Below are 16,462 nucleotides of genomic sequence, written 5' to 3'. Positions count from 1 at the left end.
TGACTCTGGGAAATAAATCCCTCACCGAATTTGGGAATCGAACCCACGCCGATAGCGACAACTGGTTTTGAAGCCAGTGCCGCTACCGACTGAGCTATTTTCCCCCAAAAAGGATTGATTTACAAAACCTCAAGAACCATGCAGCAAAAACAAACACTGAGATAAATCTAAATCATAATAAAATGTTCAACATTCTCAAGGCACTGAATGAAAGCTAGAAAAACACACTACTGTAGTTACATGCAGGCAGATATAACTATTCTGCGCAATTTAAATATCCTCAAGTCTTTTATTTTTGTTTATTTTTGCCGGTTGTGTCTCTTGATCATCTACTTTAAAGGCGGATACGTCTATGTTCTTGTTAATGTTCAGTTTTGTACTGAATTTGACGGGCACAGTGGCGTGGTTGTAAGACGTCGGCCTCCTAATCGGGAGGTTGTGAGTTCGAATCCCGGTCGCTGCCGCCTGGTGGGTTAAGAGTGGAGATTTTTCCGATCTCCCAGGTCAACTTATGTGCAGACCTGCTAGTGACTTAACCCCCTTGGTGTGTACACGCAAGCACAAGACCAAGTGCGCACGGAAAAGATCCTGTAATCCATGTCAGAGTTCGGTGGATTATAGAAACACGAAAATACCCAGCATACCTCCCCCGAAATCGGCGTATGCTGCCTGAATGGCGAGGTAAAAACGGTCATACACGTAAAAATCCACTCGTGCTAAAAACATGAGTGAACGTGGGAGTCTAAGCCCATGAACAAAGAAGAAGAAGAAGAAGAAGTTCTGAATTTAATGTTCCAACAATTTACCTTTTTTTTGCTCTTGGATTCTGTCTCATTGACTAAGATGATGTGCAGCTAATCATAGCTCCTACTCCCTGCAATGACTAGTAAAGTCAAACAACATCCATTTGAGAGCTGGTTCATTCCCAGACGGCTTTCATATGCTCTTATTTTTCCCACTACCCGTACAATAGCACACTACCTCTGCATTTCATGCATTCCTTTAAATCTCTTCCTCCATTCTAAAAAGTGTTCAATCTTTTTGTCTTCTGATAAGCCGATCATTTAGCTGTTTTGAAATAAAGCAGACTGCAAACATGTTTGCCGATTGAGAGTGAGAGTGAAGGCTAAGTAAGCCAAGCCTACCATTTCCTGCGACAACCTGGAGATCGGGGAAGTTCTTCTTGATCCAGCGCAGGATGTCGATCTGGTATATGGAGTTGCCTTGCGACGAGTCCTGTGACAGATGCTTTATCAGTCAATCAGAACAACACTCATCTGAGCAACAGGTTTTACATACATGTACTGATTTTTATCAATGACCATATCTGTCATTATTACTATCCATATAAAACTTGTACACCAAAGCGACATTGTTATGGAATTTTGGGGTAAATAATTTTTGACAGCTATTCAGCAGAAGGCCAAAACTGATTATTTTTTCAATATGAAATAGTGCTTATAACGACAATGATATACTCAGTTTAAAGCACAAAAACATCAAAATCGCCAAGAATCAAGTTAAGCCAAAATTCCAGGACGATGACAAAATACAGTTTTTAAAACTCTTGCTCACTGATATGCTAGTTTGGAGTATTAAAGTTTCTACATAACTCCAATAATTGTTTTGCAAGGAATAAGCTTAAGATCCCCCAGGAAAACAGTTATAAAAATGTTTGCCAACACAATATCACTCCCAACCAAAACATGGTTACCAATAAAATACCACTACTTCACACACTCACTCACACACTCTCACACATACACCCACACACAAACACAAGTTAAAAAAAAACTATATTAGTGAAATCACAGGGTGAAGAGAGAAGCACTAAGAAAGTTACCAGGATAACAAAGTCGACGCCTGCCTGGACAAGGACTTCAATGCGTTTCTTGTCACTTTCGTGTGTGCTCACTGCTGCCCCGACCAGCAACTGTTTCCTGAGGATGCAAAATACCAAATGATATTTATAACACCTTCTTCTCTCTCTCTCTCTTTTTTTTTTGTCTCCCTGAAAGATGTATGTGTGTGTGTGTGTGCATGTGTGTGTGTGTGCATGCGTGCATGCGTGCGTGTCTCTCTCTCTCGTTTTCTTCTTCTTGTGTGTTCATGGACTGCAATTCCCACACACACTCGTGTTTTTCACGAGTGGGTTTTTATGTGTACGACGGCTTAATTTCCCCACCATTTTGGCAGCCATACTCTGTTTTCGGGGGAGCATGCTGGGTATTGTCGTTTTTCTAGAACCCAACGAAATCTTGGTCTTGTGATTATGTGTACACATGAAGGGTGATAAGGAACTAGCAGGTCTGCACAAAAGTTGACCTTGGACATCGGAAAAATCTCCACCCTTAACCCACCAGGCACAGCTAAGATTCGAACCCTGAACGACGGGCGCAGTGGCGTGGTGGTAGGACGTCGGCCTCCTAATTGGGAGGTCGTGAGTTCGAATCCCGGTCGCTGCCGCCTGGTGGGTTAAGAGTGGAGATTTTTCCGATCTCCCAGGTCAACTTATGTGCAGACATGCTAGTGACTTAAACCCCTTGGTGTGTACACGCAAGCACAAGACCAAGTGCGCACGGAAAAGATCCTGTAATCCATGTCAGAGTTCGGTGGGTTATGGAAACACGAAAATACCCAGCATGCCTACTCAACGAAAGCGGAGTGAAGCTGACTATGCTCTCAGAGTATAGTGTGGGAAACCCAAATGGGCAAACGAGCTCACACGTAACCAGACAAATTCTGGAACGCTGAAGAAGAAGAAGAACCCTGAACCTTCCCCATGGAAGGCTGATGTCTGATATCTTAGGCTATTGCACCTGTCTCTCTCTCGCACAGTCCATATAGCAACACACTTCCTGCTGCCTTTCTGATACCACCCGATGGAGTTAATTTTCCTTCTCTCTCACTTAAAAGCTGATGGATGATGTCATTACAACCTGTTTACTAAGCTCTGTTCTTGTCTCAGACACCCAGTTCTACAGTCAACCATGTTTCTTGTTGTCTTGGTAATATATCACCTGATCAAGTTTCCTTCTCTCTCATTTCAAAGACACCGATGAATGTTACCATCAAGCCTTTTCACCAATCCATTATTGGAGTGGCTGTCCACTTCATTTCAAAAGAAAGTTCATCCAAGTTAAGCTAAAACAACACCGTTATGTCTGCAGGTACAGTAAAAAAAATAAAAACTTCTAAGACCCCCTGATGTAAGACTCCCTCCCTTTTACGACCCTGTTTTTTCACATTTTCTGTTCGTAATATCTGTAAATTTACCCCCATTTTAAGACTCCCTCCTTTTTAAAACCTGAATTTTTCAGATTTTTAGAGGTGTTAAAAGGGGGGATGGACTGTAGCCAATGGAGAAAGAGGGCTCTTACCGTTCATCCTTGGAGGCCAGTGGGAACTCTCTGTTCTTCTTGGTGTCTGTGCGGGCGATCAGGGATACCAGCTCCCCTCGCTCGTTCACTATGGGCAGCTTGCCTGCAACACCACAGTCACTCTCAATGCCAAGCAAAACACACGCAAATAAGCCATTCAACTAGTCACTCAAACACACACAAATAAGCCATTCAGCTGGTCACTCAAACACACACAAATAAGCCATTCAACTGGTCACTCAAACACACACAAATAAGCCATTCAACTGGTCACTCAAACACACACAAATAAGCCATTCAACTGGTCACTCAAACACACACAAATAAGCCATTCAACTGGTCACTCAAACACACACAAATAAGCCATTTAACTGGTCACTCAAACACACACAAATAAGCCATTCAACTAGTCACTCAAACACACACAAATAAGCCATTCAACTAGTCACTCAACACACACCAATAAGCCATTTCACTTGAAAAAAGAAGGGTGCTCTCTGGGCAGAGTGGGATTTTTTATCAAATAATGTTATAAAAGCCACTGGCGTTGTTGTTTTTTGTGTGTTTATCTTAGGCCAAAAAAAAAAAAAGGTGTGGTTACGGTAACATAGCCAAAAAAAATAGGGTAGGAAGGTAGGCAATCACTTTTTTTTTTTTTTACTTTTTTTTCTAATGTGTACAAATTAAACCTACTTGACAGGGAAATAAGTGTGCGACTCGGGCGCTTTCGCTTTCATTGCGTTTTTTGCACTGTTTTTTTGTTTTTTTGTTTTTTTTGTTGACAAATGTAATAAAAAGTTATAGGATCGGCCCCTAAAAATAGGGTAGGTCGGGTTACCGTAACCACACCTATTTTTTTTTTAGGCCTTATAAAGAATTTAATTCATGAAATAAATTCCAACTCCTCACATGAAGCATTCAGGGCGTTTGTTTGTTTGCTTGTTTGTTTGCTTGTTTGTTTGTTTGTTTGTTTGTTTGTTTGCTTAACGCCCAGCCGACCACGAAGGGCCATATCAGGGCGGTGCTGCTTTGACATATAACGTGCGCCACACACAAGACAGAAGTCGCAGCACAGGCTTCATGTCTCGCCCAGTCACATTATTCTGACACCGGACCAACCAGTCCTAGCACTAACCCCATAATGCCAGACGCCAGGCGGAGCAGCCACTAGATTGCCAATTTTAAAGTCTTAGGTATGACCCGGCCTGGGTTCTAACCCACGACCTCCCGATCACTGGGCGGACGCCTTACCACTAGGCCAACTGTGCCGGTAGCAGTCAGGGCGTTGATTTTGTGTATGTGTCTAAGTGGAGAGATGTTCTTATCCCATGTAAAAGCCTGGCCAGATCTGAGATTCATGGGAAGGAGTGAGCCTTTAGCAAAGGAGATGAAGAGTGAATAATCTACAGACCTTTCTTGCTCTTCTGCAGAATGGTGTTGGCTTCCTTCAGCGTCACGCCATGTGTTGCTACTATTAGGTCTTCAAACTTAGTCATCACCTGCATGCAGCACACGTCAGAGTGAATAATGTACATACATCTTCATCACACTCATCTCTCATGGACAATGCAGCAGTATTTGCTGTCCTTGTGCCACACACATTTCTAAACCTGTTAAACAGTGATTGTTGGAGTAGAACAAAGAGAATGACAGCATGAATGGGAAGAAACTGTTTTAAATGTCTTAATAATTCTTATTAATACGATGTGTATTTTATAATCATTGACAGGCAGGTTAGACATGTCAAAGACAATATTCCACTTAAATGTATTCATTTTAATGGACAATAAAGTGCCATAATTGTCAAAAAGAGGGAGGGAGGGAAGCAGTGAGAGGAGAAAGAAGAACAAACAAAGAAAAGAGTAAAAAGAGGGAGAGAGAGGGGACAAGAGCAGGAAAAGGAAGAGGGGAAGATGAGGATACAGAGGAAAGGAAGATAAAGAGAAAAAGTTACTAAAGGAATCAACATCCAAAGTGTTTGATAACTCTACAATTCATTTGATTCATTCATTTTGCACGATTGTTTTTTTTGCTATGATGTGAGAATGTGTCCAAATACACATGGGATAACGGAACCCAAAGCATTTTATTCAAGACGGACACCAAACAGTTCTCACCTCAGACAAGGGGGTGGTGTACTGTTCCTGGGTCAGGAAGTCGACGTCTCTCTGGGTGACCAGCCCTACCAGCTTCTCCCCCATGTTGCCGTTCTCCGTCACCGGAATGCCCGAGAACCCAAAGCGTTTCTTGGCCTCCATCACATCCGCCACACGATGCTTCGGTGACATCACCACGGGGTCAAGGATGAATCCTTGCTCGTATTTCTGGAACAAAAACACACCCAAGTTTGCTTAGATGATTGGTTATTATTGTTTATCATCTCTTTAGCAGTTAAGTTTGCTTAGATCTAGGAAACAAAGAGGAGTAAGCACTTAAAACAGAGGCAAGAATGGTAATTGAGAGTTATGCAAAATTCTGCAACAAAAACACAATTAAGTTTGGTTAGATCCAGGAAACAAAGGGGAGAAAACACTTAAACCATAGGAAATAATGGTGGGAGTTATGCTAATCTCTGTGACACAAACACATCCAAGCTTGGTTAGATCTGGGACACAAAGGGAAGTAAGCACTTTAAAGCCAGGCAATAATGGTTAATGAGAGTTATGCACATTTCTATGAAAGAAAGTTCTCAGGATGAATGTCGCATGTTCACTTCAATACTTGTTATTCTCTCAGGTGCCAGCAGAATGGTTCCGAACGACTCTCACTTACTCTATTCACATGTCATATGCATTTAGAGTGCTTACTTCGCTTTGTTTCTTAGATTGCTAATTTCTGTGACACAAATACGTCCAAGTTTGGTTAGATCTAGGAAACAAAGGAAACTAAGGGCTTTTACCACAGGCAATAAATAATGGTAAGTGGGAGAGCGGGATGTTTATGCTTTGATTCTCACCCAAACTGCCATTTTTGCACGAAGACATTTGAACGGACGCTATAATCACACACTGTACCAAAGACATTGCCACTGGATCTAGAATGAACCCTAATTCAAATTTCAAATCCAAAGTCGAACCAATGAAGAAAGATGCTCACTGTCCTAAAATAAGTGTAAATAAGTTAGAGATAAAAAAAAGCCTGCATGCAACTCAGGTAAAAAAAAACACACAAACACAAACAAACAAATCTCTATTCCGATTAAGCACTAAGGCAAAAAAAAAAAAATAGGTGTGGTTACGGTAACATAGCCAAATAAAATAGGGTAGGAAGGTAGGCAATCACTTTTTTTTTTCTTTACTTTTTTTTCTAGTGTACAAATTAAACCTACTTGACAGGGAAATAAGTGTGCGACTCGAGCGCTTTCGCTTTCATTGCGTTTTCTGCACTCGTTTTCTTGTTTTTTGTGGGTTTTTTAACAAATGTAATAAAAAGTTATAGGGTCGGCCCCTAAAAATAGGGTAGGTCGGGTTACCGTAACCACACATATTTTTTTTTAGGCCTAACATAGACGCACACAAAAACATCAAATATTGCAAGCTCTCAGTCAAACTCAGAGCATGTACTTCTTGTTAATGTACTCAAAACATTAAACAAAACAAAAACAAAGAAACACTGACAACAAAACCCTGATTCAGTTGTACAAACTAGTGAATTCAATTGTTTGATCAAGACTTGTGCATTGCATTACAAAGATATGGTTGACTGTGTGAGTGAAAAGATTGAATGTTACACAGTGCTATCCCACACTGCTTCTCTAGAGAGCCTGAACTAACATTAGGCCAACAAAAAAAAAATTGTCTGTTTAGGGTAACCCGACCGACCCTATCGATTTGGCGCCGACCCAAAAACTTTTTTTTGATTTCAAAAAAAAAAAAAGAAAAAAAAAGAGGTAAAAATGCTAAAAAGAGACATTTGGCGTTTCTTTCTCTCCCTTTCTCTCTGTTTTATTTATACGTTAGTTTTGAAACATGTATTCATCAAATATAAGAAGTGAATGTTCAGCCAACATAGCATTTACAAAAAAAAAAAAAAAAAAAAAAAAAAAACCTTTACCTACCTACCGACCCTACTTTTTTTGGTCATGTTACCCTAAACAGACAATTTTTTTTTTTTGGCCTTAGGTGGAGCACTCAGTAAACATTATTCTGTTTTATCAAATTATTGCAATACCATGTAACAGTCAAACTAGGGCTGCTGTTCTTACTTTTCAACATAAAAACAAATCAAATCCACACTGGAATCTTATTTCCCGACTTCTGAAATGCTAGCTAACACAACTATGCTTCAGCTTTCAAAGGAAATAAATGAAACAGTTGATAAGCGCATATCCTCATTACGGTGTTTCTGCCATGATTGCTTTAAAGCATTCTGTTCTTAATTAGAGTACTGATTGTACAATACCTAAAAAGTGTAAAAGTGAGGCACTAATGCATGTGAATAGGTGAAAAAAAGTTGTCAGATGAGACTGACAACACAAACATATCGTACTCATGTCAAAAAATGTGAAAACTAGTCGTCTTTCATCCCTTTTTTTCTAATGTTTGTTCTGTAATCTGGGAAGAGGCTGGGGCCGAAAGGTCTAACATTTTCGAACCGGAAGCAGACTTGCAGCAGCAAGTGGACTGTCCAACCTCGCTGACAGCCAAAAGTTCAAACACCTCTTGCACACACAGCAAACTCAAGTCTCTGTTTAAACAGGTTGCTCAGTGGGTTAAGGTCTCAGGCGGGAGGCAGCAGGGAATTAGGCCAAAGGAAAAACCGGGTCAGGGCGAAAAGGGCAAGGCCAAATGCATAAAGAGTATGTTGTTACGTTTAAAGGTACATTCCTTGCTGTGGGAGCAATCATGTCCACTGCTGATCAGTTCAGGCTTTTACACGGGGCTAGAGCATTTTTACAAGGGGTGAGCATCTTTACACAGGTTCAGAGCATTTGTGGAAGGCGTGAGCATCTTCACACAGGGTTGAAGCATCTTTACATGGGTTCAGAGCATCCTTACATAGGATTAGAGCATCCTTACACAGGGTAAGAGCATCTTTACACAGGCTCAGAGCATCTTTACACGGGGTCACAGTATCTTAACACAGGCTCAGAGCATCTTTACACGGGGTCACAGTATCTTAACACAGGAACAGAGCATCTTTACATGGGGTCACAGCATCTTTACAATTCACGGGGTCAGAGCATCTTTAAACGGGGTCAGACCAGCTTTACAAGGGGTCAGATCATCTTTGCATGGGGTAAGACCAGCTTTACAAGGGGTCAGAGCATCTTATTTTTACAAGCGGTTGGAGAATCTTTAGAGCAGGATATGGGCACTCTACGCGAAAGTCTGGGCAGATCAGAGGCGGTCAACATGATTGTGTGGTCACAAGAACACCAGGACGCTACCTTTGCCACAGGTAACTGGTTATAGGTGTGAACGGAATCTGACATACAGTTGGCAAACTGTCCTGTTTGAGCACACGTATTACAAAGTGAAAATCTGCACACAGCACTCCAACCTCTGCTAACAAGTGCAGAGTGAATCCACACAACTGTCATCAAATGACGACCAGTGACAACATGCCTACACTAACCCTGGCTTATTTGAATGACAACCAGTGTAAACATGCCTACACTAACCCTGGCTTATTTGAATGACAATGAGTGTAACCATGCCTACATCAACATTAAGACTGGCGTATTTGACAAGAGCTGTCAACATCAACAGTACTGCCCAACAATAGCAAAGTACTAGCACTCCTGACATGCAAATACAGTTTCTCATGGGAAACCAAATTAAACTGTTCAAGATCTCATTTATATAGTCTTCTTCGATTTACTAAAAAATGCCAAGAACAAATAAAAACTAAATAGGAAAATCTAAATTTCACTTCAGATGTATGCACTTGCATTTTACGCTTTTATTTTCTGACACCTATGAGTGTTTCCCTCATACTACATGTACTTCCATACCTTTGATGCATCTAATTACTCAATCTCCAAATTATTGGTGAAAATCACAGTCTGAGCAACTATATTCACATGAGTCTAAAACAATAAACTGTCAGTACCATGAGTATGTAACAATCAGTATCTGAAGTATAAACAGACCTTTTTTTTTACAATAGTAACACATGTACTTGAGACTGTGCCAAAAGGTCAGGTGTCATGTCTACTGTCCCGAATGACACACGATTGCTGACATTTCACCATTGCCAACAGAATAAACAAATAAGAAATAGGTAGAAAATGAATGTGAAAACTGACTTTAATTGTTGATCAGTATTTTCTATACCACTAACAAATAATCTACTTGCACATAGCTGTTTGGCAAATGTATGTTGCATGGGACACACTGACATGAAAGTGGAAGATGTTTTTCCCTCTAGAGAAACTACATATCAAGTTACACTTTTTGTGCTCTTCCATTCCAGTTGGCAATCAATTGTTAACGCATGTTATTAGAAAAAATAGAACGAAAACAGATTAGATAGAATGAAAAATGTACTGGTGATGTCATTTGGGACATACTGACATGAAAACGTCACCTTTTGGCACAGTCTCACTTGGTTCTCCGTTCACATTTTTTTCTTACCGTCTTATAAAACATGCTTCTTGTGGAAGACTTTAAAACTTATCTCAGCTCTTGGCTGTTTCTAATTCTAAAAAAATCTTCAATTAAAAACAAGGTAAGTTATTGGAACATTTGATTTATAACAACAAACCAATCACAAATGACTGAAATGTGTCATTAAATAAATCAATCAAACATTCCAATAACTTACCATTCTTGTTTTTATATTACAATTTTTGGAACTTAAAGCAGTATCTCTTTTTGGATGAAAACAATCCCTATGCAAAACACTTTTTATTTATTTATTTATTTGGTGTTTAACGTCGTTTTCAACCGTTCAAGGTTATATCGCGACGGATGCAAAACACTCAACACACTAGACGCTATTCTTCCTATCACACACCCCACCCCCAACTTTTTCCTGTCCTCAAAGGATTACTGGACAGCATGATTTCTTTCTGTTTCACAAATAGTCATTGATGACAGTTGTGCTCAAGCCACTTACTGGTAATCTGAATCGACGTTGCTGTAAATGAAACACACAAAGAGACCTGAAAAGGGTGACAAACAAACACCATTCTTATGCATCGGCTTACCTCACTACCATGTAAACAGTCATGAATAAAAAGTACCTTGCCTCTCACTTTTTGCTCTTGTTCCAGTAATATTAAGCTCCTTCTGGTACCGGGTTTTTTTAAAGTGTAAAAACTGGGATATGTACACTGAGAGCAACACTGAGTCACTGAACTACGTTTTATAATGACCATAGCCCATACTAATCCAAGACGTGGGAAACATTTATTAAATCGATACTTCACTTAGGCAAAAAAAAAAAAAAATAGGTCTGTTTACGGTAACATAGGGTGAAAAAATAGGGTCAGTAGGTCGGCTTTTTTTTTCCAATTTTTTTTTCCAATTTTTTTTTTCTTTTTTTCTCCCCTCTCTATGATGTTTCACAGTTCATTTCTTCTCATCAATCCCTGTTTTTGCCTGTTGAAAAACGTTAATGATACTAAAACTTGCTGGATAGGTACTGATAATTTTCACCCCATCCTTTTCATGACAACATTTATCAAGCTTTACAGCTAGCGGGTGGCGAACACCACTGCATGCATCCATTTTGAAAGGAAGTAACACGAGTGACGACCCTTTACTCCTAACAGTACTTTGAGCTTACCTCCCTTCTGTCGTCTGCTGTTTGAGCGCAAACAGCTCTATTTTGAATGCGTTTTTTGGTTTTATTCAGACGATCCAAAAAAAAGATTAGGGTCGGGCCTAAAAACTAGGGTCGGTCGGGTTACCGTAAACAGACATTTTTTTTTTTTTTTGCCTTAGCACTGATTCCTTCTTAACACTTTCTACCCCACCTATGTTGACCAAGTTTTTTTTAACCGAGACCAGCTGTGCTGCAGCAGGTCACTCGGAATTGTAGTAACTGTGTACTAACTGTGTATCAACACGCTGGAATGCAGGCGTTAGATGGACGTTACAGGAAGCGACTGAAGCTAACAGTCTCAGCGGATATATATCCGTACCTGGTCAGATAGAGCCATATGAGTGGGTACAGATATATACGTAGCCGGGAGACCTTGAGTTAAATGGAAGTACTGCACCTATCACTGATTCCTTCTAACAGTAACACTGAAATGATACTGCTTCATTTAGCACTGATTCCTTCTTGATACTGCTTCATTTAGCACCGATTCCTTCTAACAGTAACACTGAAATGATACTGCTTCATTTAGCACCGATTCCTTCTTGATACTGCTTCATTTAGCACCGATTCCTTCTTACACTGAACTGATACTGCTTTACTCAGCACTGATTCCTTCTCACACTGAATCGGTACTGCTTCACTTAGCACTGATTACTTCTAACACTGAAATGATACTGCTTCATTTAGCACTGATTCCTTCTTACACTGCATCGATACTGCTTCACTTCGCACTGATTCCTTCTTACATTGAATTGATACTGCTTCACTTCGCACTGATTCCTTCTTATACTGAATTGATACGGCTTCACTTATCACAGATTCCTTCTTACACTGCATCGATACTGCTTCATTTAGCACCGATTTCTTCTAGTACTGAATTGATACTGCTTAACTTAGCACTGATTCCTTCTTACACTGGATTGATACTGCTTCATTGAAAGGTAAATATGCGCCGACATGGCTGCAATCTACTGGCCGTATAAAATTTCATCTCACACGGCATCACTGCAGAGCGCCTAGAACTGTACCCACGGAATATGCGCGATATAAGCGTCATTGATTGATTGATTGATTGATTTAGCACTGATCAATGGTTCCAAGAAACAGTCCAGAGCTAAGCCCGAGCATACCCAGCATCAATGGCAATTTGTGAAGACAGACCCCTTGCTTCAAATCTGCATTTGTTAACAAATGCTTCAGTTTTCTATGGAATTCTGCAATGACTTTTACGAATAGTATATATATATATACATATGCATACACTTACTTAGTAAATCCCGCCGCAGAAACTGAATCTATTTGTAAAAAATTTTTTAACAGCCCTTCATAATATCCTTACCTTAGGGCAATGCTGACATAAACAAGCTACACACCAAATTTCAGCTCAATCGTACCAGAGATTAATCTAAGTTTGGCGGACAGACAGACAAGAGTGAAACATATACACCCTGTATTATACGGAGGTGTAAAAATATGCTCCATAATCAACACTGTGCTTCATAAGTAGGTTGGTCACTACAAGAAATGTTGTTAATATATCTAGTCTTGTTTCCCCTGAACCAAGATTCGCACCAACTGACCTTCATTACTTCAACTTCTCGCTTTGTCTCATAAAGATCTGTCAATACAGTAAGTGAGCACCCACCTTGACTCGTCGCACTTCATTGGCTTGGAATTCCGGCGTACAGTTGTGATGAATCACGCCAACTCCACCACACAGCTGAACACACACAAAAGAGACAAGTTTAATGTCATAAGCAATATATATACAGTCAAACCCGTCTATACCTACCACCCTAAGGACCGACCAAACGTAGTTGTTATAGACAGGTGGTTGCCATGGAAAAGTAAATTAGATAGAAGAAAAACATGTCTGGGATTCTTCGCAGTGATCGTCGTGGACAGGTGGTTGCTTTCAAGAGGTGGTTGCAAAGGCGGTTTCAACTGTATACACAAAACGTTCCTTATCAACTAACAAAATAAGAAAAGACTTATAAAATGTTTCTGACTGTTTGACAGCAAATAGAAGGAAAAAATGAAAAAGAGGTAAAAGACAAAGTTGTACGAGTTGAAAATGTCATGAAGGTATTCATGGGAGCTAAGTCGCACAGTTCCCGCAATTCAATGTCTTCTTAATCATGTTAAGTACTTAGCATAAACTTCAAACTCTAACAAAATCATAGCTTATTTACACTTTGGACTTGAGATGGATGCATACAGTGGGAGAGTACGACTGGTAAAAGAACTTAACTAGCAGTAGCAGAATTACTTATATCTGCAGGACGATCGATATTGTGAGTCGTGACAACAATTGCAAGTCATTGTCAATTCATACCGCCCTTCCAATGGCCATTTGTGACTGTGATATTGTGACAATAGAACAGCTAAACGCAGCAACAATTGCAAGTCATTGTCAATGCATACCGCCATCGCAATGCCATTTGGCCATTTGTAACTGTGACAATAGAACAGCTAAACCAAAGAACAATTGCAAGTCATTGTCAATTTATAACACCATCCCAATAGCCATCTGTGACTGTGATATTGTGACAATAAAACAGGTAAACCTGACAACAATTGCAAGTCATTGTCAATGCATACGGCCATTCCAATAGCCATCTGTGACTGTGATATTGTGACAATAAAACAGGTAAACCTGACAACAATTGCAAGTCATTGTCAATGCATACCGCCATTCCAATAGCCATCTGTGACTCTGTGACGGTGTCCATGGGAGACGACACCAGCGGTGCCTTGAGCGTGATGCGTTTGGTCAATGCGGACGCCAGATCCTGCACACACAATCACAATGTCATCTCTTAACAATCCCACTACACGCTTTATAACATTTCAGTCAAATTCAGACATGGGATTATCAAATCTACATTTTCTTTAATTAACTTACAAGAGTTAGCAAAGCTATGGTCTGTACACGTATCTACTTTTTAGAGCTGATTTTGACTTACAAAACCACAAAAAACTTTTAGCTGGGAAATTGTACGCATTTTATATGTAACTTTAGATTTTTGATTCCCCATGTTTAGTTTATATTGTACATGTAGATCTTTAATTGACACGGGACACATACGCGTATGAGGGCAGTAATGTATGTTCGTGGATTTGGATGTGGGCATGTAGAAGTGCGTGTGGAGATAAATTTACAAAGTTCATGAACAGAAAATCTGAAAAATAAAGTCTGAAATCGTGGGTCTTAAATGGAAGTTCCAATGTAGCTGTCCTCTCTATGAGTATGATATTAACAATTTGCCAAATTAAGCTTTCACTAAAATATTAGCCAAATCAATACAATTCTAGTTCAAAGACAACATGCGTATAACGTTTGCTACCAAGTGACAAAAAACAAAAACAAACTACAGAATAAACATGTCAACTTTGTTGGAAGACTTACCACTTCTTCTGCCCCAAAGTCGATGAAGCCTGGCAGGATGAGAAAATCACTGAAAACAGAAAACACACACAGGTCTTTAACATCTAATACAGTAGCAACCCCCTTTTGCACCTCCAAACATCTAATACAGTAGCAACCCCCTTTTGCACCTCCAAACATCTAATACAGTAGCAACCCCCTTTTGCACCTCCAAACATCTAAAACAGTAGCAACCCCCTTTTGCACCTCCACACATCTGATACAGTAGCAACCCCCTTTTGCACCTCCACACATCTGATACAGTAGCAACCCCCTTTTGCACCTCCAAACATCTAATACAGTAGCAACCCCCTTTTGCACCTCCAAACATCTAATACAGTAGCAACCCCCTTTTGCACCTCCACACATCTAATACAGTAGCAACCCCCTGTTGTTTGCACCTCCACACATCTGATACAGTAGCAACCCCCTTTTGCACCTCCAAACATCTAATACAGTAGCAACCCCCTTTTGCACCTCCACACATCTGATACAGTAGCAACCCCCTTTTGCACCTCCAAACATCTAATACAGTAGCAACCCCCTTTTGCACCTCCACACATCTAATACAGTAGCAACCCCCTGTTGTTTGCACCTCCACACATCTAATACAGTAGCAACCCCCTTTTGCACCTCCAAACATCTAATACAGTAGCAACCCCCTTTTGCACCTCCACACATCTAATACAGTAGCAACCCCCTGTTGTTTGCACCTCCACACATCTGAGAAAATCAGGTCTTAAAAAGGACAGAATGGGGGTAAATTTACAAAAGCTACGAAAAGAAAGCCTGAGAAAACAATGAGAAAGAGGTAAAAGACAAAGTCTTAAGACTGATACTGATAGTTTGTTTCTCAGCATATTCAGAAGTATCAACGCTTTCAAAGCTCAACGTCATCATATCAATCTTGATCTGTATCTGAACTCTATTCTCAGCCAGACGATTTGTTGACCGTGTGTGCGTGTATTGGTTGTTGCACTGGTAGCAAAACACGCAATAAGAAACAAGGAAAACTTGATGCTATAGGATTATGATTCAGATTCATATCGTAAATAAAAATGAGTCTTTCCTGTTAATAAGGCCTAACAAAAATCATGTTTAAAGTTCCCTGATTTTTTACAATTTAAAAACAATCCAACAAATTAAAAATGACAAAACTCAATTCTTAGCCAAGTAATACCACATGTAGTTTGTAGTTCGCACGTCTTGTATCCAATCAACCGTCCTGTATCCAATCAACCATCTTGTATCTAATCAACCGTCTTGTATCCAATCAACCATCTTGTATCTAATCAACCGTCCTGTATCCAATCAACCGTCTTTTATCCAATCAACCGTCTTGTATCCAATCAACCATCTTGTATCTAATCAACCGTCTTTTATCCAATCAACCATCTTGCATCCAATCAACCGTCTTGCATCTAATCAACCGTCTTTTATCCAATCAACCATCTTGTATCCAATCAACCGTCCTGTATCCAATCAACCGTCTTGTATCCAATCAACCATGGGACCCATTTGCTAAAGCTCCGTGCAGCCAGCTTCGCGAAGTAAACTTCTCATTGTTGACTTCGCCCAGTTAATTTGAGGCTTAATCCTATAACTATGAGATGCACTCCACAACTTAAAAAAACCTGTGCAAACCATGACAACAAATTATCATAACTATGGTGAAAAAGGGCGACATTCGACATATATATATATAACGCAAATGACATGTACTGATGTAGCGATAGCACACATGCACGTGAAAAAACAACTCTTCCCAGTCACCCTTTCTCTTGTCTAACAAGCACGTGTAAAGGGCAGGTGCAGGTGTGAGGTCACGGCCAAATCTGGGTCAACTGAGGGGATGTGTGCGCCAGGAGTGATCGACACGTGG

The 16,462-nt window shown here is 40.1% G+C and overlaps 1 protein-coding gene across 6 annotated transcripts in view; it reads right to left on the bottom strand.

Moving 5' to 3' along the window:
* LOC138965304 (inosine-5'-monophosphate dehydrogenase 1b-like) overlaps window positions 1-16,462 on the bottom strand; it is a 49,706-nt gene that overhangs the window by 16,179 nt on the left and 17,065 nt on the right. For all 6 annotated transcript variants that reach the window (XR_011455402.1, XM_070337433.1, XM_070337431.1 and 3 more), the window contains 8 exons: window positions 14,563-14,611; window positions 13,844-13,945; window positions 12,799-12,873; window positions 5,498-5,704; window positions 4,792-4,879; window positions 3,381-3,483; window positions 1,844-1,940; window positions 1,146-1,236 (listed from right to left, as the gene is read on the bottom strand). Coding sequence is in view for 5 of the 6 variants with exons in the window: in XM_070337433.1 (XP_070193534.1) it covers window positions 1,146-1,236; window positions 1,844-1,940; window positions 3,381-3,483; window positions 4,792-4,879; window positions 5,498-5,704; window positions 12,799-12,873; window positions 13,844-13,945; window positions 14,563-14,611 (812 nt within the window). In the remaining variant the exon portion in view is untranslated. The remainder of the gene's footprint in view (window positions 1-1,145; window positions 1,237-1,843; window positions 1,941-3,380; window positions 3,484-4,791; window positions 4,880-5,497; window positions 5,705-12,798; window positions 12,874-13,843; window positions 13,946-14,562; window positions 14,612-16,462) is intronic.

This window comes from Littorina saxatilis, linkage group LG4, assembly GCF_037325665.1.
Source record: "Littorina saxatilis isolate snail1 linkage group LG4, US_GU_Lsax_2.0, whole genome shotgun sequence".
Classification (NCBI taxonomy): Eukaryota; Metazoa; Mollusca; class Gastropoda; order Littorinimorpha; family Littorinidae; genus Littorina; species Littorina saxatilis.
This window is presented reverse-complemented; position numbering and strand designations above follow the sequence as displayed.